At 44.0% G+C, this 24,509-nt stretch overlaps 4 protein-coding genes and 2 long non-coding RNA genes across 8 annotated transcripts in view; 4 read left to right on the top strand and 2 right to left on the bottom strand.

Annotated features, from left to right (window-relative positions):
- Nucleotides 1–6,444, top strand: part of LOC138970620 (uncharacterized) — an 11,337-nt gene extending 4,893 nt beyond the window's left edge. The window contains exons 3-6 of one of the 2 annotated variants that reach the window (XM_070343085.1): nt 673–807; nt 2,325–2,418; nt 3,247–3,350; nt 5,691–6,444. In XM_070343085.1, the coding sequence (XP_070199186.1) occupies nt 673–807; nt 2,325–2,418; nt 3,247–3,350; nt 5,691–5,722 (365 nt within the window). In that variant the 3' untranslated portion in view covers nt 5,723–6,444. Of the gene's footprint in view, nt 1–672; nt 886–2,324; nt 2,419–3,246; nt 3,351–5,690 lie in introns of both variants that reach the window. The other variant, XM_070343084.1, reaches the window with a different exon arrangement.
- Nucleotides 1–12,984, bottom strand: part of LOC138970621 (uncharacterized) — a 17,862-nt gene extending 4,878 nt beyond the window's left edge. The window contains exons 1-2 of the long non-coding RNA XR_011457023.1: nt 12,912–12,984; nt 2,308–2,400 (exon numbers count right to left, since the gene is read on the bottom strand). This is a non-coding gene — a long non-coding RNA (uncharacterized lncRNA). The remainder of the gene's footprint in view (nt 1–2,307; nt 2,401–12,911) is intronic.
- On the top strand, nt 7,060–12,219 carry LOC138970622 (uncharacterized). The gene is made up of 2 exons (XR_011457024.1): nt 7,060–7,322; nt 12,074–12,219. It is a non-coding gene; the product is annotated as an uncharacterized lncRNA (long non-coding RNA).
- Nucleotides 12,985–13,878: 894 nt separating the features above from the next.
- LOC138970617 (uncharacterized) lies at nt 13,879–18,757 on the top strand. Its single transcript, XM_070343082.1, has 6 exons — nt 13,879–14,105; nt 16,516–16,680; nt 16,877–17,020; nt 17,231–17,317; nt 17,612–17,706; nt 18,620–18,757. The coding sequence occupies exons 1-6, from the start codon at nt 13,893–13,895 to the stop codon at nt 18,720–18,722; spliced, it is 807 nt and encodes a 268-aa protein (XP_070199183.1). The 5' UTR covers nt 13,879–13,892; the 3' UTR covers nt 18,723–18,757.
- Nucleotides 18,758–18,795: 38 nt separating this feature from the next.
- On the top strand, nt 18,796–19,800 carry LOC138972057 (zinc finger protein 853-like). The gene has a single exon (XM_070344897.1). The coding sequence runs from the start codon at nt 18,796–18,798 to the stop codon at nt 19,798–19,800; it is 1,005 nt and encodes a 334-aa protein (XP_070200998.1).
- A 3,780-nt stretch (nt 19,801–23,580) lies between these two features.
- Nucleotides 23,581–24,509, bottom strand: part of LOC138970616 (protein lin-9 homolog) — a 31,680-nt gene continuing 30,751 nt past the window's right edge. For both annotated transcript variants that reach the window (XM_070343080.1, XM_070343081.1), the window contains one exon: nt 23,581–24,365. In XM_070343080.1, the coding sequence (XP_070199181.1) occupies nt 24,263–24,365 (103 nt within the window). In that variant the 3' untranslated portion in view covers nt 23,581–24,262. The remainder of the gene's footprint in view (nt 24,366–24,509) is intronic.

The following is a 24,509-nucleotide window of genomic DNA, read 5'->3' as shown; positions in this document are numbered from 1 at the left end:
CACACTCTTCGAATCGAAGATTTCTTTTGCAGGGATCACGAAGCCGCCGCTCTAATAAGGATAAACCCCAAAATCAACCTGACGTAGGGTACTTATAAAAAAAATCGACAATAATTCAGAAATATACTTTAATCAATTAGCTGACGACGCTCCTTTTAAAACATATACACCCCTTTAATTTTACTGAGACAAGAATCAGAATGTAATATAGATGATTAAACTTACGTACAAATATCATAAATACAGTCATTAATACTAATGATATTTTGTTGTCTTATGTGCATGTACAAAACACTCACAATGAGGTGCATTGTTCTGTCTTTCTGTGTATGTGTCAGTGTGTGTGTGTGTGTGTGTGTGTGTGTGTGTGTGTGTGTGTGTGTGTGTGTGTGTGTGTGTGTGTGTGTGTGTGTGTGTGTGTGTGTGTGTGTGTGTGTGTGTATGTGTGTGTGTGTGTGTCAGTGTATGTGTTTGTGTGTATACATGTGTGTGTGCGTGTATGTCTGTCTGTCTGTGTGTGTGTGTGTGTGTGTGTGTGTGTGTGTGTTTGTGTGTGTGTGTGTATGTATGCATGTATGTGTGAGTGTGTGTGTGTGTGCGTGCCTGCCTGTCTGTCTGTCTGTCTGTCCCTCTGTATCTGTGCTAACAGCGTAACACTCTGTGACTCAACAGATGCACTAAGCTGCCACAAAGCGGACAGGAAGTCTCCAATACAATGCGACACGCCTAATCGTCACTTTTGGTCGGAGGGTGTCGTGGGGCGAACACTGACTCTCGTTGCCCCCAAGGTCACTCGTGATGTGGAGGGTGTGTACATACTGCATGTGTACGACAACCGAATCCTGGATCACAATACAAGCTGCAACTTTACCATAGAGCACAGAGGCATGACGCACTAGTACCTTCTTCTTCTTTAGCGTTACAGAAATTCTGGTGACGTCAGTGTGAGCTTGTCAGTTTGCCCATGTGGGTTCCCCACACTATACTCTGAGAGCATAGTCAGCTTCACTCACAAGACATAGGTGATGAATTCCATTATTTATTTGTCTGTGATTTTTTCAAAGAAGAAAGAGCTGAGTTGTTACCACCTTACTATTGGAAAAAACCTAATGCACTTAAATTTAAAAAGTTGTTTGCTACTAACAAAAAGAAATTGCTAAAAAATATTTTGGACTTTATTAATAGAATCTGTAACAGTTTTTCATAATCTTTTTAATTTTTATTTATTTATTATATTAGCATATATCATGATTGTATTGATTGTATTTATTGTTCAAAATGCCCCCAGGGGTTATGGACTAATAAAAAACTTGAAACTTGAAACTTGAAACTTGAGAGCATAGTCAGCTTCACTCCGCTTTCGTTGGGTAGGCATGCTGGGTATGTTCGTGTTTCCATGACCCACCGAACTCCGACATGGATTTTAGGATCTTTTCCGTGCGCACTTGGTCTTGTGCTTGCGTGTACACACGAAGGGGGTTAAGTCACTAGCAGGTCTGCACATAAGTTGACCTGGGAGATCGGAAAAATCTCCACTCTTAACCCACCAGGCGGCAGCGACCGGGATTCGAACTCACGACCTCCCCATTAGGAGGCCGACGTCTTACCATTGCGCCCCTTCGCCCGTCACACTAGTACCAACACTGTATGGGAACATGAGCAATACATGTTTTAAATCTGTTAGTGAAAATTCGATTTTAATGACAACTTAAATGAGCAAACTGATTAACTAATTTGTAAGATTCCGAGCTGAAATGCAATCCCATAGGTCGGGCTTCGTCGAAGATGGCTTGACCAAATTGTCATTCAATTTGACCGAACGATGAGGGCGTGACAGTGCCGCCTCCACTTTCACAAAAAGCTGGATGTGACGTCTTCAAAGACATTTATTGAACAAATTAAAAATCAGTCTGGGGACATCATACCCAGGAACTCCCATGTGAAGTTTCATAAGGATCTGTCCAGTAGTTTTCTCTGAATCGCTTTACACACACACACACACACACACACAACACACACACACATCCACACACACACACACACACACACACACATACATACACATACATACATATATACATACATACATACATGCATACATACATACACGCATAAATTATACACCACCACCCTCGTCTCGATTCCCCGTCTGTGTTAAAATATTTAGTCGAAATGTAACTAAATGTAAAAAGAAGAATATACACCCCTGCCCCCCCCCCCCCCCCCCCAAAAAAAAAAAGAAAGAAGAAAGTAAGTTTTATGACCACAGGAGTAAAAATAAATTGAAACTGAAAATCTCTTCTTTACATTTTCCAATGGCACAGACATTTCAGTTGTCCCAGGTGTGGTCTCATTCTACCTCGTTGTCGTGGTTGGTGTCGTCATAGGTCGTGTCGTCGCCTGCAGACACAGGAGAAGGTGTGTACATTAGGCACAAAAAAAAATAGGTCTGTTTACGGTAACCCGACCGACCCTATTTTTTTCGCGCGACCCTAGACTTTTTTTTGGGCATTTGGGGGGGAAAAAAAAATAACGTAAAAATATGGGTTTTTTGAAAAAAAAAAAAAAAAAAAAATCCCGACCTACCGACCCTATTTTTTTGGCCTATGTTACCGTAAACAGACCTCTTTTTTTTTGGCCTTAAAATGTCACTGATCATACATTTGTACAATTGGGGGCCCGGATAACTCAGGTGGTAAAGCACTGGACTTGTGGTCGTAAGGTCGCAGGTTCGAATCCGGGCCGGGACGGACACGGTTAAACGTTTTGTGCAGACACAGAGACGGTATCCATTCCCACCCCCGTGTTACCACAGTGGCACGTAAATGACCTCGGTCATTCTGCCATAAGTGCAGATGGCTGATACCACCTAAACACGCATACACTTGTGTATCTCATCTAAAGTCGGGGTAAAACCCGGGAACATGCCCTTAATGGCTTTACCTTGAGGGTGTTAAACTTGAATTTCTCTCTTACATTTGTACAAGGTTTCTCCAGCTTTAAGTAAATCATTCCCAATAAGAAATATTCTCTAAAGTTCGAAGGGCAATACATGATTTTACATTATTTTAGCTTTCTATTCATACCAGGTACAAATATAAACACTACTTCATACTAAAAAAAAAAAAATCTGTTTTGGCCTTCTGCTTAAAAGATGTCTAAAATGAGTTACGCCGGACCTTTATCGTCATTGTACTTTGAAACTTCAAACCTTTAAAGATGAATTGTATTTCATCGGATTGACAGGTGTGAACTGGAAGTAAGATCGTTGTACCAGAGGAAAGCAGCCCAAGGTCATGGCCGACCCTCACAGTATGCGGCTCAGGAGATTGTCGCGATAGCACCATTAGGTGCGTGTACTACGTCACTCGATTGTCCCCCCCCCCTCTCTCTCTCTCTCTCTCTCTCTCTCTTGTCTCTGTCTCTCTCTGTCTCTCTCTCGCTTTCTCTCTCTCTTCTCTCTCCCTCTCTCTCTCTCTGTCTCTCTGTCTCTCTCTCTCTCTCTCTCTCTCTCGTTTTCTCTCTCTCTCCTCTCTCTCTCTCGCTCTCTCTCTCTCTTGCTTACACACACACACACACAGACAGACACACACACACAGACAGACAGACACAGACACACACACACACAAACACACACAACACACACACACAAACACACACACACACACACACACACACACACACACACACACACACACACACACACGCTAAAACGGCTTAAAAAAAACGTCGTTTATTGCACATGAGAAAAAAACCGATTCCTTTCTGAATATATGTCGTAAAACAAAGTAATGTATTAGTATGTGTCTACGCTGTACAGAAAGCAGCGCGACTGTTGATTGCTTGTATGTGTCTAAACAGAGGGATGCTCTAATCCCATGTAAAAGCCTACATAGATCAGCTGTGATGTAGGGCATGTATCTGAATGTTTAGACGTGAAAAACGTCATCAGTTTAACGCCTGCATGGAGTGTATTCTGATGGAGTTGCAAACACAAGAGTTCACTAACAGAAACAGCTGACAACATAGCTACAAACATGATCGTTGCAAGTTGTGTTACAGGAGACCAGAATGAATACTTCATCCAGATCGGTTACCTTTTGAAAGGACGCCGGTGTAACACGAAATTTTACTCCACGAAAAATTGACTGCGGAGTAAAAATGACGTACGAAATTCAATTTTTATTCCGAGCACACCTGTCGTGCGAGAAAAAAACTCTCCAAGGAACGAAAAAATTACTCCCTCCACGAAATATTTACTCCCAAGATTTTTACTTCCAGTAAAAATCTCGTACGCGAAAATGGGATGAGGGCGAAGGGATAAAAAAACGCTGGCGCTGGACCCGAGTACTCTTCAGACTGGCTCGCTCCCCCAGTATGAAAGTTTTTGTCTTGTGCACGTGGATTTGAAAAAAAAAATTATTGATTTATTTTACATAATTAAAACAATTATTAGAGTAAAATAAAACATTAAACCGTTCATAATAAACAATAGTAAACAAGAAAAAAAAAATAGACCGCCCATGCCGGGAATCGAACCCGGATCACTTTGGCCACCAAGCCACCAACTCTGACAATTTTGCCAGTGAACTCAAATGCCTAGGGTGCTAAAATTAGGTCGCGCAGCACGCGAAGTGGCTGACGCACGCAAAGCCTGGTGTCGCTGGCTTGGCGGTTCTATCAGCCGAACGGCAGTTCTATCCCACCGCGAATTGCGCCCACCGCCAAGAGTCGTTTTTGTGGATTATTTGGCATTTAGGTCCCAGGTAACATTATGAAGTTTTAATACGATCAATCGGACCTATTATCAAGTTAGTGTATCAACTTTTGAACGAACTGCGCCCAGTAGTTTCCCAGCAATAAGCTGTTAAGTCGAGACAGACACACACACACAGAGACAGACAGACACACAGACACACAATTAAAGTCTGCTGGACCCTCCTACTGCGTACTCGGGGATAATGCCAATACGTGATCTCACACAAACGAATGTCGCTTTACCCCTCCCTCCACCCCTTCCACCACCAGGACTAACAGAGGACAAGGTAGTAAAAGTTGCGTACACCTGGCGTGGGCAGTAAATTGCTCGTGTTCGGGTGAAGTAATTTATTCGTTATTTATTCATCAGGAAAGTAACATTTTCGTACGAAATGTTTACTCGCAACGAACCTGTCGTGGGGAGTAATTTTCCCGTGTTATGGGGGAGTAATTTTTTCGCAAAGGGAGTACAATTTTCGAACGAAATTTTTACTCCGGAGTAAAAAAAATCTCGTGGGAGTAATTTTCTCGTGTTACACCGGACCTTTATTTTCAGTTAACTGCTGGGGTCAGTGTCCTGTACTTGAATTATTAGACATCTTAAAAATCTTGTTTCAGACATATCTTCAGGTAGACAGTCAGCAGTGTTCAGGGCAATATGCTGTTAGGCCAAAAAAATATATATGTTGGTTTTGGGTAACCCGACCGACCCTATTTTTTCCCGCCGACCCCAAAAAACAATGTCTTTTCTAAAAAAATTTTTTTACAAATCTGGCAGATTTTACGAACCATATTAAAAATTTTTAAATCCGACCTACCGACCCTATTATTTTAGCCATGTTATCCTAAAACATCATATGTTTTTGTTTGGCCTTACCATGCATTGTAAATAACCTCCTTGTAAACTCGTCAAATGCATGTTCTGCTTACAGGGGGCAGACACGCGTGGTATGAGCCACACTAAAATGTCCACAGACAGAAGATGCCCTTACACTGGTGCAATTGTGTAACACATGTTACATAGCCACTGGTGAATTAACATGCAGAGAGAAAAATAAAGAACAAGAGGCGAAGCCTTCAAGGCTCACGTAAGAAATCGACAAACAGTAACACAAACTCAATCACTCCGTCACACATACACACACACACACACAGTAAGCATTGGTGACACTGTGCAAGAAAGAGAGACACTAGATCTAGATCTGTCTGTCTGCATGTAGCCTACTTACAGACACGACTGCCAAATAGTCTCGGCCCGCTCAAAATAACAATGACCGAGACATTCCTTCGCGTGACGTCTAACCCTCTTACGCCATAATGTGACGTCTTCAAATGACGAAATGTTAAAGTTTCTACCACAGACATACACACGCACGCACGCACGCACATACGCACGCACGCACAGACAGACAAAGTTACGATCGCATAGGCTACACTTCGTGAGCCAAAAACGGTCATATATAGGTTTTCGCATCCATGGGAGGTAATCGGAATCGACCAAACAGACTGAGCCAGTAGCGCGACATAATGTCGTGACAACCAGTGACAGTATACGTGACAACCAGCATAAGGGAGATCAGAGAACTCATCAAAGACCCTAGAGAACTCATCAAAGACCCTAGAGAACTCATCAAAGACCCTAGAGAACTCATCAAAGACCCAAGAGAACTCATCAAAGACGTCAGCCAAGGATGTTGAAGCGTTTTCTTTGAATGTGTATGTATAGCCTTGTAAATCAGTGCTATGAAGCTTTGTATATTTTTATAAATGTATGTTTAGGTAAACGCTCAGCATTGAGGAATCTATATACTGAGCTACTGTGAGAGTACTGGGTTTATGGATCGAGTATGTAGATGACGACAGTGAGTGTCATAAACTGACCAGTTTAATCTGACAGTGAGCGTTAACATAACGCGACAATAAGGTGCTCAGTGTGTGCACATGTGTGTGTGTGTTTGTGTGTGTGTGTGTGTGCCGCCGGTGTGTCAGTGTGTGTGTGTGTGTGTGTGTGTGTGTGTGTGTGTGTGTGTGTGTGTGTGTGTGTGTGTGTGTGCCGCCGGTGTGTCAGTGTGTGTGTGTGTGTGTGTGTGTGTGTGTGCCGCCGGTGTGTCAGTGTGTGTGTGTGTGTGTGTGCGCGCGCATGTGTGTGTGTGTGTGTGTGTGTGTGCCGCCGGTGTGTCAGTGTGTGTGTGTATACATGTGTGTGTGTGTGTGTGTGTGTAGATGCTTGGTTGGAAAAGAAGATGGATGACGGTACATGGTATAAAAGCAATGACGAACTAAAAAAAACACAACTCCATAAGCGAAATGTTTAGTATCTGCAAGGAATACTGACCTTCGCTGGATAAAAGCCTGCAATCGCCTTACCAGTTGAACGTCAACACAATCAAGTCGTACACGTACATTTGCAGCAAGGTCAGATCTCGCACGACTTTGATTCAAGGCCTATTGCTAATTTTTTGATGGTTTGGTCTCAGTGTCACAAAAATATGACGATCTAATCAATCACTGATTTAAAAAATAAGTATGTTGCCCTATATCCATTGACATTCTTAGTGAAATATGTCGTGTTCTCGTCGTGTTGGACGGTCACATGCATATATATAAACAAACTGGTAGACTATAAATGAAGCAGACACAGGCATGGAGGGTTAGCGTGTTATTTATTCCGCCATGATTCTCCCAGAATCCCCAGCAACCTTTTTACGTCAGGGTTCTTGCATATTGACAATAGAACACGGTTTTTAATGACGTCATAACATTACATCCCCCTTACTTTACGCTTATTTTTTCTTTTAGAAAACAAAGCAAATTAGCTCTTCAATGTAACTATGAGTATGACTTTCATAGATGAAAACTTCAACAAAAGAAAACATTCCTGTGCTTCTTTCACACTAGTTAAACATAACCAAAAGTCACAGATCAAGAATGTTAGGCCGCTTGACCACGCGACCGCTTCTTGTGGTCACAGGCCGTTCATTGGGCAATCCCTCAGACGGAGAATCTGTCTCCCTTTGTTCTGAGGACGGATCAGGAGAACCACCGTCCTCCCCGCGATGTCCTGGGCGTCCCGCATCAGGAGGAATGGTTGTTGACGCTTTGTCTGGTGACTGCTTTGGGGTTGGTGCATCACTCAGACGTCTGTTGAGGTGTCGGCGATTTCTTCTCTGGATGCCCGTCTTTGTCTGTAGTTCGTATGACCTCGGAGCAACTGGTCGCAAGATGACTGCTTCTTTCTCCGTAGGTGTTTTCAGCCACACACGTTCTCCTGGCTTGAGGGTAGGAAGGGGTTGAGCTCGGTGTCGCTTGTCGTGGTTTTTCTTCTGTGCCTCTTTCTGCTGGACATCGGCTGACCGCATGTCGTGGAACTTTGGCCAGTCTGGAATAAGCAGATTGGGAACGGCAGGTACCTTGGTTCTCAAACGACGTCCCATAAGTCTTTCCGCTGGACTGAAACCGCACTGCAGAGGCGTCGCTCTGTAGTTTAACATGGCCACGTACGGATCTTCAGCTTTCAGGAGCAGCTGCTTGAGGGTCTGCACTGCTCGTTCAGCTTCTCCGTTGGCTTGCGGATACCGTGGACTACTGGTTTCATGGGTGAAGCCATATTCTTCAGCAAACCTTGAGAACTTGTCAGCGTCAAACTGAGGGCCATTGTCCGTCATCATGACTTCCGGGATTCCATGCCTGGACATGATGCTCTTCAGGTGTTGGATGACAGTTTCACTGGTGGTCGAACGTAGTAGTGCCATTTCTATGTACCTCGAGAAATAGTCCACCACCACAAGGTAGTCGTTTCCACGCCAGTCCATCAAGTCGACACCCACTTTCTGCCATGGATAATCTGGCACTGGTGTAGGTTGCAATGGTTCTGGTGGTGGTTTGCGCTCCTTCACGCAAGTTGCACATTCTTCTATCATGACTTTTATGTCTGTGGAAAGTCCTGGCCACCACACTGAAGATCTTGCCAGCGCTCTGCACTTTACGATGCCCTGGTGACCTCCGTGGATTTTGCTGAGAATGTCCTGCCTCATCACTTCTGGAATGACAAGACGGTCCCTGAACAACAACAGTCCTTGTTGTACCGTCAGGTCGTCTCTCACTGTGTGAAAAGGCTTAAGGTCTGGTTCAACCTTGTTAACATCAGGCCATCCTTTGTTGCAGTAGTCTTTCACTTTGCAGCAAATTATATCTTTCTGCTGTTTGGCCCTGATTTCATCCATGCGCTGCTTTGACGCTGGAAATCCTTCCACCACTGACTTGACGTATGCTGCAACATCACTGTCAAGCTGTAAGTCTGACGTCTGTGGAGATCCGACTGGAGCACGCGATAAGGCGTCAGCAGTTGTCAGATCCTTACCAGCTGTGTAGATCACGTCATACCGGTACCGCATCAGCCTCATACGGAACCGTTGAATCCGTGGCGAAAGCTCGTCTAGCTGTTTTGACTTGAGGAGTGCCAGAAGCGGCCTGTGGTCTGTCTCTATGGTGAATGAGGGAAGACCAATCAAGAAGTCAGCGAACTTCTCGCAGGCCCACGTAGACGCTAATGCCTCCTTTTCCACCTGGGCATACCGCTGCTCGGTGGACGTCATAGATCTTGAAGCAAAGAATACGGGTTGCCATTCACCGTCTCTTTCCTGGAGAAGGACAGCTCCCAGCCCGTACGACGAAGCATCAGCTGACACTTTGGTAGGCAAGGATGTGCTGTAGTGAGCCAGCACTGGTGGTGAGGTCAGCTGTTCTTTCAGTCTTTGAAACGCTCTCTCCTGTGCGTCTCCCCATGTCCACTGAATTTCCTTTTTCAGCAAATCACGTAGAGGTCTGGTCTCTTCTGCCAGGTTAGGGGAGAACTTTCGGACGAAGTTCACCAGTCCCAAAACACGTCGTAGTTCAGGGACGCTCTTAGGTCGAGGCATGTTCCTGATAGCCTCCACCTTGTCCGGATCCATCTGCACACCATCCTTGGAGATCACGTGTCCGAGGAACTTGATGCTTGTTTGGCCGAAAGCACACTTGTCATTCAGTGTGACACCAGCATCTTGAAGCTTTTCAAGTACTTGCTTCAGACGTTGGTCATGCTCGACTTGGTTGCGTCCGTACACCAACACATCATCTATGTCGCATATGACCCCTGGAATGTCTGACAACAGCTGCGACATGATGCGATGAAAAACCTCGCTCCCTGACGAGATTCCGAAGGGTAGACGTTGAAAACAAAAACGTCCGATTGGTGTAATGAAGGTCGTCAACTCTTGTGAGCTTTTCTCCAGTGGAACTTGATAGAAACCGCTGTTGCAGTCCAGTTTAGTGAATACTGTTGCCTCCTCTAACTGTGCGAGGAGTTGATCTGTAGACGGAAGAGGATAGTTTTCTCTCTTGACACTCTCGTTCAGTCTGGTAAGGTCTACACAGATCCTCACTGCATCATTATGTGCTTTCGGCACCACAACGATGGGGGCACACCAGTCAGTTGGAGTGTTGACTGGTCGAATCACTTCCTGATCTTGCAGTCGCCTAAGCTCCTCCTCTACCTTCTGTTGAAAAGGGAGTGGAACACGTCTCGGTGCTGTCACTGCATACGGCACTGCACTGTCCTTCAGGCGAATCGTATAAGTCTCTTTCATTTTCCCAAGTCCAGAGAACAGCCTGGGGAAAGTCTTCTGAATGCGTTCCTTGTCGCCTTCTTTCACCGTTTCCACACGCTTCACGAGTCCTAGCGCCTGAATTGCTGGTCTCCCTAACAGAGGTTCTTCTAGGTCTTCAACCACGTAGATGTCTTGAATGCTCATGGCGTTCTTGACTTTCATTTTTGACGTGAACTGTCCAAGCACTTTTAGTGGAATTTTACCTGGGCCAAAGAGTCTTTTCGAAGGCCTCTCAAGCGGGTATTTGTTTTTGGGTACCATCACTGCTGGCATCACTGTTACGTCTGCTCCAGTGTCCATCTTAAACTGAATGTTTGACTGCTCTAGCTGAACGTCCACATGCCAGGCGTCAGTTCCTGCATTTGACACTGCTCCCAGATATGCTTCATCTTTCACTTCCTTCACAGAAGCTTGGCTGATGGGCTTGCTGAAACAACAAACTGCATAATGTCCTTTCTTCAGGCATTTTCTGCATTCGGCTTTCGCGGCAGGACATGACTCTCTGCCATGCTGATCTCGACCGCATCTAGTGCACTTTTGTGACCTTTCTCCGAGATTTCGGCTTGGACGCTTCCACTGTGTTTTCGGATGCTGTCCCTTTTGCATAGCATTCGGAACCCCCTTTAGGCGATCCACTGTTGTTTCCTTAGACATTTCATGGAGTTGTTGCTGGGATGACTCATAAGCTCTGCATATGTCTACTGCTTTTTTAAAAGTCAGTGTTGAATCTTCAAGAAGTTTCTCCCGCATGGTATCACTTTTGACACCAACGACAATTCTATCCCGTATCATACGGTCTTCCATGATGCCATAATTACAGTTCTTAGCAAGTTGTCTAAGGGCTGCCACATACGCATCGATCGACTCAGACGAATCCTGGCGTCGAATGTGAAATTTGTATGTTTCGAACGCTTCATGCGTGGCTCCCACACAAAATTCTTCCAGTTTCTTGATGACAACGCTTATGTCTTTCTTGTTCTCACCTTCAGAGAACCTCATGCTGTCATACACCTCCATTGCATCTTCGCCAATGCAGGCAAGCAACACTGCACACCGGTATTCTCCTTCTTCTTTGTCCAGTCGAGAAGCAATCTCATAATTGTCCCATTGTCTTTTGAACTTCTTCCAGTTTTGGGATAAGTTGCCTTCCATAACCAGCTTTGAAGGTATTGGAACATTGGCTGTGTAATGTCTCCTCTCTGCCTGTAATGGTGGTTGGTTCGGCTGCTCTGCCATACTGGATCTCTGCTGAATCCGTACCACTGAACCACACCTTTCTTTATTTTTGGAGTGTGCGCTTCCTACTGCGACGCTACATCTAGTTTGCTGCTGTCGGAGTACGCGATTTTAGATCGAACAAAATGCTCTACGGCACGCGCGAACAAAACTTTCGACTTGCAATCTCGTACATAAAGTTTTTCACACTCACTGCTTCGCTACCAGCCACTTCTGACACCATGTCGTGTTCTCGTCGTGTTGGACGGTCACATGCATATATATAAACAAACTGGTAGACTATAAATGAAGCAGACACAGGCATGGAGGGTTAGCGTGTTATTTATTCCGCCATGATTCTCCCAGAATCCCCAGCAACCTTTTTACGTCAGGGTTCTTGCATATTGACAATAGAACACGGTTTTTAATGACGTCATAACATTACAAAATAGATCTATTTGAAATAGTATTTCACTGCCCCGACCGGCGAACTTGTTGCCGGCTGTATTGAGCTTGTGTGTTCGTGTAGGCTTACTCAAAAAGTCAAAATCACAGTCGTCTCCGAAACAAGCAATAATCAGAGTTGGGGGGAAAACATTTCGTTTGTTCAGTTTTGTTTTGTTCTTGATAGTTTGTTTATCTCTCACACACACACACACACACACACACACACACACACACACACACACACACACACACACACACACATACATACATACATACACAAACACACGCGCGCACGCACACACATTGCACGTACGCGCACATACACACACCTACTGAGATATGCCTAACATACACGCACGCTTGCAAACACACACATAATACGCAAACGCAGTTCAATAATTTCCTCAATACAAGGCGAAAGGCACACACACACCACACACAAATAAACACACACACGCAGTCCCACACACACACACACAACCCTCACACACACAAATAAACCCACACACGCAGTCAACCCCCCCCCCCCCCCCCCCGGGCCGCCACACACACACACACAACCCTCTCTGACACACACACCCGCCCAACCCCAGCGTCCAACTCAACTTTCACCAACAACCATACCCTACTCTCACTATCGCTCTCTCTCTCTCTCTCTCTCTCTCTCTCTCTCTCTCTCTCTCTCTCTCTCTCTCTCTCACACACACACACACACACAAGCTCACGCAAGCACAGCCACACACACACACAGCACGCGCATACACACACACTGACACACATCACACACAGCACGCGCATAGACACACACACTGACACACATCGCACACACACACCCACACACACCTTTCGCAGTTCGCTCACAGTTCTTCTCTTTTCCATCGTCGCCATCTTCGAAGCTTGCTTCGCTTTTCAGCGGTCCGACTAAACTACGCGCCAGCACGCGCTAGCACGCGCCAGCACGCGCTACCTTGAACCATAGCACTTATATACTTTATTTTTATATTTCTAGTTAGTTCATCGTCCATTCTCACATAATACAAAATTTCAAACTTCAATGATGAAAAATACGGAAGTTATGACGAGTTTAAGGAGAGCTAATGCACTACTCTCAAATCCGACGATTTCCGCCATTGACTAAACAGCGGCAAGCTACCACTTTGAAGTAGACGCTTCCCGGTGATCCATAACACTTACATAATTTATTTTTATAGTCTATATTGTTAATTGTCCATTCTTACATAATACAAAATTTCAAGCTTGAGTGTTGAACATTTCAGTAGTTATGACGGGTTTTAGGCGAGCTAATGCGCTACTCTCAAATCCGACAAAATCCGGACTAAAACTGCGCGCTACCAAATTTAAGTGGACGCTACTGAGATTCATAGCTGTTATATAATTTATCTGTATGTTTCTAGTCATTCCATCGTCAGTTCTTACATTATACAAAATTTCAAACTTCAGTGATAAAATTTACGATAGCTAAGACGCGTTATAGGAGAGCTATCCTAAGGCCGTGGCTCCATGTCCGACAATCGTCGGATTTGAGAGTAGTGCATTAGCTCTCCTTAAACTCGTCATAACTTCCGTATTTTTTATCATTGAAGTTTGAAAATTTGTATTATGTGAGAATGGACGATGAACTAACTAGAAATATAAAAATAAAGTATATAAGTGCTATGGTTCAAGGTAGCGCGTGCTGGCGCGTGCTAGCGCGTGCTAGCGCGTGCTGGCGCGTAGTTTAGGCGGACCCCTTTTCAGGGGAGATAACCGTAACCCTATCCACATATCGAGGCTCTGGGAGTTACTTCCCTTGTTTTAGGAAGCATGCCGCCTAACAAGCGCTGTGCTTGGGGACAATGTAAAACGGATGATAGGTATCCTGAACGCTGTGTTGGCGTGAAATTCATCCCATTTGTGAAACCGGGAAAGCATCTGTACCATCTAGATCGCTGCCTTCGCTGGATAAAAGCCTGCAATCGCCCAGCTTACCAGTTGAACGTCAACACAATCAAGTCGTACACGTACATTTGCAGCAAGGTCAGATCTCGCACGACTTTGATTCAAGGCCTATTGCTAATTTTTTGATGGTTTGGTCTCAGTGTCACAAAAATATGACGATCTAATCAATCACTGATTTAAAAAATAAGTATGTTGCCCTATATCCATTGACATTCTTAGTGAAATAGATCTATTTGAAATAGTATTTCACTGCCCCGACCGGCGAACTTGTTGCCGGCTGTATTGAGCTTGTGTGTTCGTGTAGGCTTACTCAAAAAGTCAAAATCACAGTCGTCTCCGAAACAAGCAATAATCAGAGTTGGGGGGAAAACATTTCGTTTGTTCAGTTTTGTTTTGTTCTTGATAGTTTGTTTATCTCTCACACACACACACACACATACATACACAAACACGCGCGCACGCACACACATTGCACGTACGCGCACATACACACACCTACTGAGATATGCCTAACATACACGCACGCTTGCAAACACACACATAATACGCAAACGCAGTTTAATTTCCTCAATACAAGGCGAAAGGCACACACACAAATAAACACACACACGCAGTCCCACACACACACACAACCCTCGCACACACAAATAAACACACACACGCAGTCCACCCCCCCCCCCCCCCCCCCACACACACACACAACTCTCTCTGACACACACACCCGCCCAACCCCAGCGTCCAACTCAACTTTCACCAACAACCATACCCTACTCTCACTATCGCTCTCTCTCTCTCTCTCACACACACACACACACACAAGCTCACGCAAGCACAGCCACACACACACACAGCATGCGCATACACACACTGACACACATCACACACAGCACGCGCATATACACACACATCACACACACACACCCACACACACCTTTCGCAGTTCGCTCACAGTTCTTCTCTTTTCCATCGTCGCCATCTTCGAAGCTTGCTTCGCTTTTCAGGGGAGATAACCCGTTTATCACATTCGCTGCTGACTTGTGGGTCAAGGCTATTGTGTATAACAAGTCATATTCCTTTGAAGTCACGGAATGGAATGTACAGGTCTTAGTGTACAATTGCATTTTGTTTACATGCGTCGCCGACTGGGTGGCCGAGTGGTAACGCACTTGCGCTCAGAAGCGAGAGGTTGCGAGTTCGACCCTGGGTCAGGGCGTTAGCAATTTTCTCCCCCCTTTCCTAACCTAGGTGGTGGGTTCAAGTGCTAGTCTTTCGGATGAGACGAAAAACCGAGGTCCCTTCGTGTACACTACATTGGGGGTGTGCACGTTAAAGATCCCACGATTGACAAAAGGGTCTTTCCTGGCAAAATTGTATAGTCATAGAATGATAGATAAAAATGTCCACCAAAATACCCGTGTGACTTGGAATAATAGGCCGTGAAAACTAGGATATGGCTGCGATCTGCTGGCCGATGTGAATTAATGCGTGATGTATTGTGTTAAAAAAATTCCACCTCACACGGCATAAATAAATCCCTGCACCTTGAATATGTGCGCGATATAAATTGCATAAAATAAAAAAAATAAGAATTAAAAAATAAATCCCTGCGCTTAGAACTGTACCCACGGAATACGCGCGATATAAGCCTCATATTGATTGATTGATTGAAAGACAGAATTATCCGTACAATCCAATAGGGGACGTAACTCTATCATGTAAATCACTAAATGATGGCCCTTGGTTAAAAACGTTAGCGTTTTCGCATCACTTTCGTCAATCAAACAACCAAATTAATCAATTAATTAATCAATTATGCTCAAGTTTGGAGCTCGATCCGTCAATTGATATTCTTTGGCTTGTTTACACTCAGGGACTTGTATCAAAAATAAGTAAAGAATGCCACTGAATTTTGAGCTATGAATTTAACGTGCACTAAAGTTCAAGATGACCCTATTTTGTGTGTTTAATTGATATTAAAGGCATATGTACTCGATGACTATACACGCTAATTGCTTTACCAACAGCTGGAGACATGCTAAATTAAGTTCCCTGCAAAATATTGTGGTCTAGGACCCCTTCAATGTTGAGATATGTTAATTTTCATTTTGATCTGGATCGTCCTATTTATAGATTTGGCAACACATGTAACGTTGATGCAAGGGAGCTAACACCGCGGCTTTGTTGACATCCTCACTTTTTCAGAGGCTAGAACAAGCTGTAATGCATGTATTATGGTCCGCGCATGGTGACATATCGTCATTATATGGTCTTATGGTGCGTTTGACATCGATTATGGGCAAACTACACTTTGTAAACACGGGAGCACGTACATATGCCTTTAAGTACTGAGTGACAGTATAGAGAGAGAGAAATATTGTACTTTGAGTTTTCTGAGTCTAATTCAGATGTGCTATTAAGAATAGCAGTCGTCTTTTTTTACAGCAGTATATGGGACAGATATTTTAAATGCCTCCATTTTATATTGCAGCATTTTAAAGATGGATGGCCAAGTGAGGAGAACCCTGACCCACTGAGTGCAATTGCATCAGAAAATGATCAACCAAAGAAACGAAAGCTGCCCTTGAAGCGTTCTGAGCCCCCACCCCCCAAGACTCGGAAACTTACAGCCGCAAGAATTCTTGATTCTTTGGGGGTATGAAGTTCATTGAGATTATTTATTCTTTCACCCTTGTTTCACATTTGTTTTGCGTATGTGCATGTCTAAAAAAACAGGGTCTTAAAAAAGTTAAATTAAAAGGCAGATTTGAGTCTTAAATTGGGGAGTCTTAAATTGGGGTGTCTTTAAATAATTTAATTGGGGTGTCTGATGTTTTCTGATGGTTTGATAGGTGGCCCCAGAGCAGGGTCTGCTTCCAAATGAAGAACTTTCAGAAGTGGCCCCACAGCAGGGTCTGCTACCGATTGAAGAACCGTCAGAAGTCAAGAGAAAGTGTGACGAAGAGGCTGAGGCTACAGTATCCAAGATTTGTCAGGTATGTTACAACTGCTACTGCTAGTTACCCAATTTTAAAACATTAAGACATTGTTGTGTCTGGTGTGTTTGTTAGATCTATAAAGAGTGATTGAAGAAAACATTTTGCTGCTGTATTAGCACTGATAATGTAACACATGACCTCACCTCTGTAGATTGATATAAATCTTAAGTTATAGTAAATTGAAATCGCTGTTGTTTTTTCCCACAGACGGTGTTCAGCAGTCGTAAAACGGCAAAGAATGAGAGAGTTCTGCAACTGGTGAAAGGCCTGACGTCACTCATGCTGCAAATCAGGGTAAGGTATAAAGATAAAGCGAAAAAAGAGAGAGAAAAAATGTGTGTCTGGTTCTGTTAGAATATATATATATGCAAGCTTGTCACAAACAATTTTCTACTTCTGTTTGTTTCATGAGAATCTGCGTAGTGTTCATGCTAATCATTTGTGTAAATGTGTAATGATTGGTGCTGCCTTCGTTGCAGACGTTCTCAGAGAGCGACTTCCATTCCTTTTGTCTGTTTGTTTCATGAGAATCTGTGTAGTGTTTGTAGTGATAATTTGTGTAAATGAACAAATCTGTCTTTCTTGCAGACGTTCTCCGAGAGCGACTTCAATTCCTTTGAGTTCCGGTCCCTCCAGGACAGTCTGAAGGAGATCAAGGAGACACTGGATACAAACAACATCAAGTCAGTACCATTTGTATTCAATGGTGAAAAATGTATGTACGCCCAAAACAAAAAAGTAAAACGTATTTGAGAGGACAATGCAAAAAATATTCGGGCCAGTAGGTTGGTAACTTGATTGATTGAAGGTTTTAGTTTTTTTACAAAGCTGCATGTGGCTTTAAAATCTCTTATTTCTCGGGAGAATGTCGTGTCTTGACCTTTTTATTTTTGTCTCCTAACCATGGTTATGCAGATGTTTTCCGAAAATTAGGATTTTTGGCGTTCTGTACCACAGACAGGTTTTTTCACAACATTCGGAATGTGTTCCACGCTTCTGATTGGACCTATCCTGCTATCGGGACGAGCAACTGACTGTGATGTGTATGTTTGTTTGTTTGTTTAACGCCCAGCCGACCACGAAGGGCCATATCAGGGCGGGATGTGTATGTGACGTGGGCTAGATATACCATTTTCTTTCAAAAATATAATCATCGGAGTCACGAATTGCCACGGATGGTTTGCTGGTCACTGGAAGTGTTCGCTAAGCTCTTGTGTTTTCCTAAACTCACGTGACCTCAAGCCAAACCCACCTGACCTCGATCAAAACACGTTGTGATACGTGCCAGCGATCCTTTCCACAACAAATTCTGAACTCCGATGAACTCGTTTATGCTGATTTTCAAAAGAAAAGGGTATCATATTGTGCGTGTGCTGCATGGCATACACATCGGAGTTGGTTGTTTGTTGCGATCCAGCACATCGGAGGCATGGAGTGTGCTCCGGATGTGTGGAACACGTTCCGGTTGTTGTGAAAAAAATGGCTGAGGTACAGTGGCTCCTTCTCCTCCAGACCGCTGACAATCCTGACGGAGTTATTTTCAAAAATCGTCTATTTTCGTGTTCATTTTAGCATCTTGTTCGTGTGTGTGTGCAGCTCCTTTCAAAACAACGTGGAGATCCACATCAGCCACATCGAGAGCTGGCTGAGTCAGATGGGCAACGTGCACGCCTCCGCCGCCTCCATGCAAGACACGTGATCCCCCCTCACCCACGCTACACAAGAACGCACGCTGGTATCTACACAGGCCAGAGAGGTTCTTATTATATTATATGAAGTCTTCTAGCACGGGAGCACAAGCAGGTATCCATGCAGGTCCAATAGGCTCTCCACAGGAGCACGTGCTGGTACCCTCGCAGGTCAGAGAGGTTCTCCTGGCGGAGCACAAGCAGGTATCTACACAGGCCAGAGAGGTTCTCCTAGCACCGAAGCACAAGCAGGTATCTACACAGGCCAGAGAGGTTCTCCTAGCACCGAAGCACAAGCAGGTATCTACACAGGCCAGAGAGGTTCTCCTAACACCGGAGCACAAGCAGGTATCTACACAGGCCAGAGAGGTTCTCCAAACACCGGAGCACCAACAGGTATCTACACAGGCCAGAGAGGTTCTCCTAACACCGGAGCACAAGCAGGTATCTACACAGGCCAGAGAGGTTCTCCAAACACCGGAGCACCAACAGGTATCTACACAGGCCAGAGAGGTTCTCCAAACACCGGAGCACCAACAGGTATCTACACAGGCCAGAGAGGTTCTCCTAACACCGGAGCACAAGCAGGTATCTACACAGGCCAGACAGGTTCTCCTAACACCGGAGCACAAGCAGGTATCTACACAGGCCAGAGAGGTTTTCCTAACACCGGAGCACAAGCAGGTATCTACACAGGCCAGAGAGGTTCTCCAAACACCGGAGCACCAACAGGTATCTACACAGGCCAGAGAGGTTTTCCTAACACCGGAGCACAAGCAGGTATCTACACAGGCCAGAGAGGTTCTCCAAACACCGGAGCACCAACAGGTATCTACACAGGCCAGAGAGGTTCTCCTAACACCGGAGCACAAGCAGGTATCTACACAGGCCAGAGAGGTTCTCCTAACACCGGAGCACAAGCAGGTATCTACACAGGCCAGAGAGGTTCTCCTAACACCGGAGCACAAGCAGGTATCTACACAGGCCAGAGAGGTTCTCCTAACACCGGAGCACAAGCAGGTATCTACACAGGCCAGAGAGGTTCTCCTAACACCGGAGCACAAGCAGGTATCCATGCAGGTCCAATAGGCTCTCCTGCCACAGGAGCACATGCTGGTACCCTCGCAGGTCAGAAAGGTTCTCCTAGCACGGGAGCACACGCTGGTATCTTCACAGGCCAGAGAGGTTCTCCTAACACGGGAGCACAAGCAGGAACGCACGCTGGTATCTACGCAGGTCAGTTCTCCTAACACGGGAGCACAAGCAGGTTTCCATGTAGGTCCAATAGGCTCTCCTGCCACAGGAGCACATGCTGGTATCCTCGCAGGTCAGAGAGGTTCTCCTAACACGGAAGCACAATCAGCGATCTCCGCACGTCAGAGTGGTTGTCCAGACCAGATTTATGTGGTGGAGGCCAGGGTGAAGTTTTTCCACGGCGTGTGTTTCCAAAGCAAGGGCATGCCTGAGGCGTACATGTTTGATTGCCAGCAGAAGCCCAGGCGGGCAGAGCGCGTGGAAATGTCAAAGTGGATCCAGGGCCAGAGATGTGTAGCTCTTCTAGCATGAGAATCTTAAACACATGAGGCAGAGCGCTGTTTAGAGATCTGATGAACAAAGAGAAGTAAACGCTCAAAATACATACCACATGTGTAATAGAGTTAGTGAGAGTTGTTCGGAACCATTCTCCTGGCACCTGAGAGCGGAATAACAAGCATTGAAATGAAAAAGTGACTTTCATCCTCAAGTGTTTGTTTTGAGGATGAAGGTCGCTTGTTCATTTCAATGCTTGTTATTCTCTCAGGTGCCAGGAGATTGGTTCCGAATAACTCCCACTTACTCTATTACACATACATGTATGCATTTTAGGCACAGTTAATAATTGTCTACCATACCCGTGTGACTTGGAATAAGGCCGTGAAAGGTAAATATGCGCCGACATGGCTGCAATCTACTGGCCGTATAAAATTTCATCTCACACGGCATCACTGCAGAGCGCCTAGAACTGTACCCACGGAATATGCGCGATATAAGCCTCATTGATTGATTTTAGAGCGCTTACTTCCCTTTGTTCAAGCATGATTTTGTTTTTCACTGTGCCGTGATATATGTATTGTTGCTGTTAGGACTTTGAATTCTCCAGAATCGCTGAATTCTGTTTCCGTCATCAGCTTTTGCACGGTAGCATTAATTTATTTGTAATGCAGAATATTATTGTATAACTTTGGAAGCATTTAAAGGGTAATTTTCTTTAGGTATTATCCCTTTGAAAGTTTGTAAATGAGGATAATTTTGTTTTGCTTCTTAGGCAAGCAGACTTCCTCGTGCATATACATATATGCACCACACTTACTAATAGATTTCAAGCTGCGTTAGCACGTACATGTACTGCAATTTTATTTTATCCCCATTGTGTGTGTGACAGCGTGTGTACGTGTGTGGATCTGCATGTGTGTGCGTTTGTGATAACTTAAATGTAAATATAGGTGCCATTCAGTATATATGTTACTGAGCCATATTGTATTGTAAGAGTCGGTTAACAAGACTTATGTACCAAAAAACTGACAAATGAGGACTAGCTCCCAGTTCATTTATATGTCATCAAGCACGAATCATGAACCGTATATTTCGATAGAAGCTATCTCCTGGTTTGTATACATTTCACATTGACGTTCAGTTTTCAATGTAAAACATTCATTTGTTACCTTTGACGATGCAAGAAGTGAAAATCAATGTGTATTTTACATGATAAAAATATGTTTGAGAGAGTGAAATTATGAAAGGGTGCTTCAGCTCTAAGCCACAAAGACAACAGACACACACACAAGAACAGAAGCACGCTGTGCATAAAAAAGCATTTTATTTATCACTGAACCCTCAAGATGGCATGCACACATTAAACAGCAAAGTCAAAACAGACCAAATACTGCTATTCACACATTCACATACCAAACGTTATGCAATTCCTTCCATGTCTGCTGGAATATTGCTGGGAAGGGGAAAAAGCAGCACTTTCTCCCAGATGTGTAAGACCAAAACAATTACATATATGATAAAAAAAAGATGAGAATTTTACAACATTCTATGAAATTGCATGCCAAACAAAAGGGCAGTGTTTCCACATTCATGCTTTTAACATTCTCATTATAAACACCAATCTTTACACACACACATACGCACACAATTCTAATCAAAACAAATTCACTCACCGTCTTACTCTCTTGAAACAGCTTTACATGTGACCAGTGAACATCATTTCATCAACATATAAGCTCGTTCATTGTCTAGATTCAAGTGTATAATTACACATTAACATGCTTCCATTTGAAACTTCGCTCCGTCGGGCTTCAATTAGACTTTGGGAGGGCGTCAATCCACGATGAAGACCGAGAAGTTTCAAATGGAAGCATGAATTAATGTTATTGTAATTCAATCTGACGACGATCTCTTTCCTGCTTTCATGCGGTTGTAAACAGACAGAATTGGTTCTGTTCTGTTCACACACTACTTTCAGTCCACCTACCTGCAAGCAGAGCTGCAAGGGTCAAGTCCCAAGAAATATGTCTCTGTATTCCTATCTTATCACTCTGCTCCTGTTTTGTTTTGTTTCACACACATTTTCCCTTCTTTTTTGACGGGTTTCTGGACAGCAAACTCTAAAACAAATTCTTTTCATTACAAAAGCGATCTTTGGAATTGACTGACGTAGTCCGGAAGAATTCATGCATCAACTTACGTCACGTATTCGACGTCATCACTTCGCATACCTTATGGTCTCGGTATTTCGTTGGCCTTCATATTTCCTACTTGTAAAATGACCCTCAAAGCTAACCGAGACTAGTTGAGGCTGTATCAATGCGCCTCGCCAGCAGGTTGTTAATGGATTTTTTAGCGAGTGGTTATCGACAATTAATGACCGGTAATTTTTAATGAGTTGGGGCATTCTGACCAATCACAGGATCTGTTTCATTAAAACGCAAACTTGATTGAATTACAATAGTTATTCATTTATGATTGCAAAATGGCAAAGTTGATTCTGAAGGTGAGTTGTTAAAAAAATGAAAACCATCAATCAAAAAAATGGTCCTCTCAAACTGTTCAAATTTAATGACAAAAATTTGACAGAAAAAGTGAAAATATCATTCATTGTTAAAATGGAGCCTGCTCTCATTCTAAACAATCTCTCTCTCTCCTCTCTCTCTCTAAATCTCTTGCACACACACACAGGAAATGCCTCACACAATGATCAGTACAATGGTCAGCATGATTGACAAACCATAACTTTCTTTCTTTATTTGGTGTTTAACGTCGTTTTCAACCGTTCAAGGTTATATCGCGACGACAAACCATAACAGATTTATACAATTTTAAATACTTGAAAAAGGACAAGACTGACAATTCAGCCCTGTTACTGGCAAACCCCAATTTTTACACCAAAAAGTATACCTCTGACATTTATTCTGAAAAAACAAAACACAAAAACATAGCACAGGAAGCAGCAAGGCTGTTGGTTTTTGCTATGTATCCAAAATGAAGCATGCTCCTGTACCTCGTAAAAACCTCCACAGATTTGTGGTGGGGTTCAAGATCATTTACGTGTTGATGAAGGTATCTTACATAGGGGGGGAGAGAGCAAGTAATTCCACAGTAAGGCCAAAAAAAAATAGGTCTGTTTACAGTAACATAGGGTGAAAAAATAGGGTCGGTAGGTCGGTTTTTTTCTGGGTTTTTTCTCCCCTCTCTATGATGTTTCACAGTTCATTTCTTCTCATCAATCCCTGTTTTTGCCCAACATAACTATAAACAGTACTTTGAGCTTACCTCCCTTCTGTCGTCTGCTGTTTGAGCGCAAACAGCTCTATTTTGGATGCGGGTTTTTTTCAGACGATCCAAAAAAAAAGATTAGGGTCGGGCCTAAAAACTAGGGTCGGTCGGGTTACCGTAAACAGACCTATTTTTTTTGTTGGCCTAATCAGTCACAGTGGATTAAGTCAACCCATTCCCAAGTTATTTTAAACCTGTTTTATTGAAACAGGGTTGCCGCTCGGACGTATTTTCTTTTCAGCAAAGTTTGCAAAATGACCATCAAAGTTTTGGCAGTTGTCCTGTGTTCACGACACTTCTTCACATTCCCTGTCCCCAATCATAAGACAGTTGGGCGAATCTGCGAAAATGACAGCAAATATTTCATCGATTTGAAACGTCTTGTGGTGTGAATGTCCCATGGGTATAAACCAAAAAGACAGCATACCTTTTCTTCTCTTGACAACAGATGACGTTGGTCGACACACACACTGCACTGCAGCAATAGCAGCATAGAGATAGACAGAGTGTAGTGTGGGTGAGGGGGGATCATGAGTCTTGCATGGAGGCGGCGAAGGCGTGCAGGTTACCCATCTGACTCGGAAGCATAGAGATAGACAGAGTGAAGACTGTAGTGTGGGTGACGGGGGATCATGAGTCTTGCATGGAGGCGGCGAAGGCGTGCAGGTTACCCATCTGACTAGAAAGCATAGATAGACAGGGTGGAGACTGTAGTGTGGGTGAGGGGGGATCATGAGTCTTGAATGGAGGCGGCGAAGGCGTGCAGGTTCCCCATCTGACTCAGCCCGCTCTGGATGTGACTGATGTGAATCTCCACGTTGTTCTGAAAGGAGCTGCACACACACACGAACAACATGTTAGAATGAACACGAAAAATGAGCCACAGTTTGAAGACAAAAACAAGAAAGCAAATGCTTATAGTTATACGACTCGTCTTTGCCGTAAGTAATATGAATCAAAAACAAGACTATCTGCTG

The sequence above is a fragment of the Littorina saxatilis genome, linkage group LG7 (assembly GCF_037325665.1).
Source record: "Littorina saxatilis isolate snail1 linkage group LG7, US_GU_Lsax_2.0, whole genome shotgun sequence".
NCBI classification, from domain to species: Eukaryota; Metazoa; Mollusca; class Gastropoda; order Littorinimorpha; family Littorinidae; genus Littorina; species Littorina saxatilis.
This window is presented reverse-complemented; position numbering and strand designations above follow the sequence as displayed.

Excerpts from the sequence above, each read along its gene's own strand:
- LOC138970617 (XM_070343082.1), top strand. The coding sequence starts at position 13,893 with ATGCCGCCTAACAAGCGCTGTGCTTGGGGACAATGTAAAACGGATGAT. Across the intron at positions 14,106-16,515 it reads ACACGTACATTTGCAGCAAG|CATTTTAAAGATGGATGGCC; the intron begins GTCAGATCTCGC and ends TTTATATTGCAG. Across the intron at positions 16,681-16,876 it reads GAATTCTTGATTCTTTGGGG|GTGGCCCCAGAGCAGGGTCT; the intron begins GTATGAAGTTCA and ends ATGGTTTGATAG.
- LOC138972057 (XM_070344897.1), top strand. The coding sequence starts at position 18,796 with ATGAAGTCTTCTAGCACGGGAGCACAAGCAGGTATCCATGCAGGTCCA.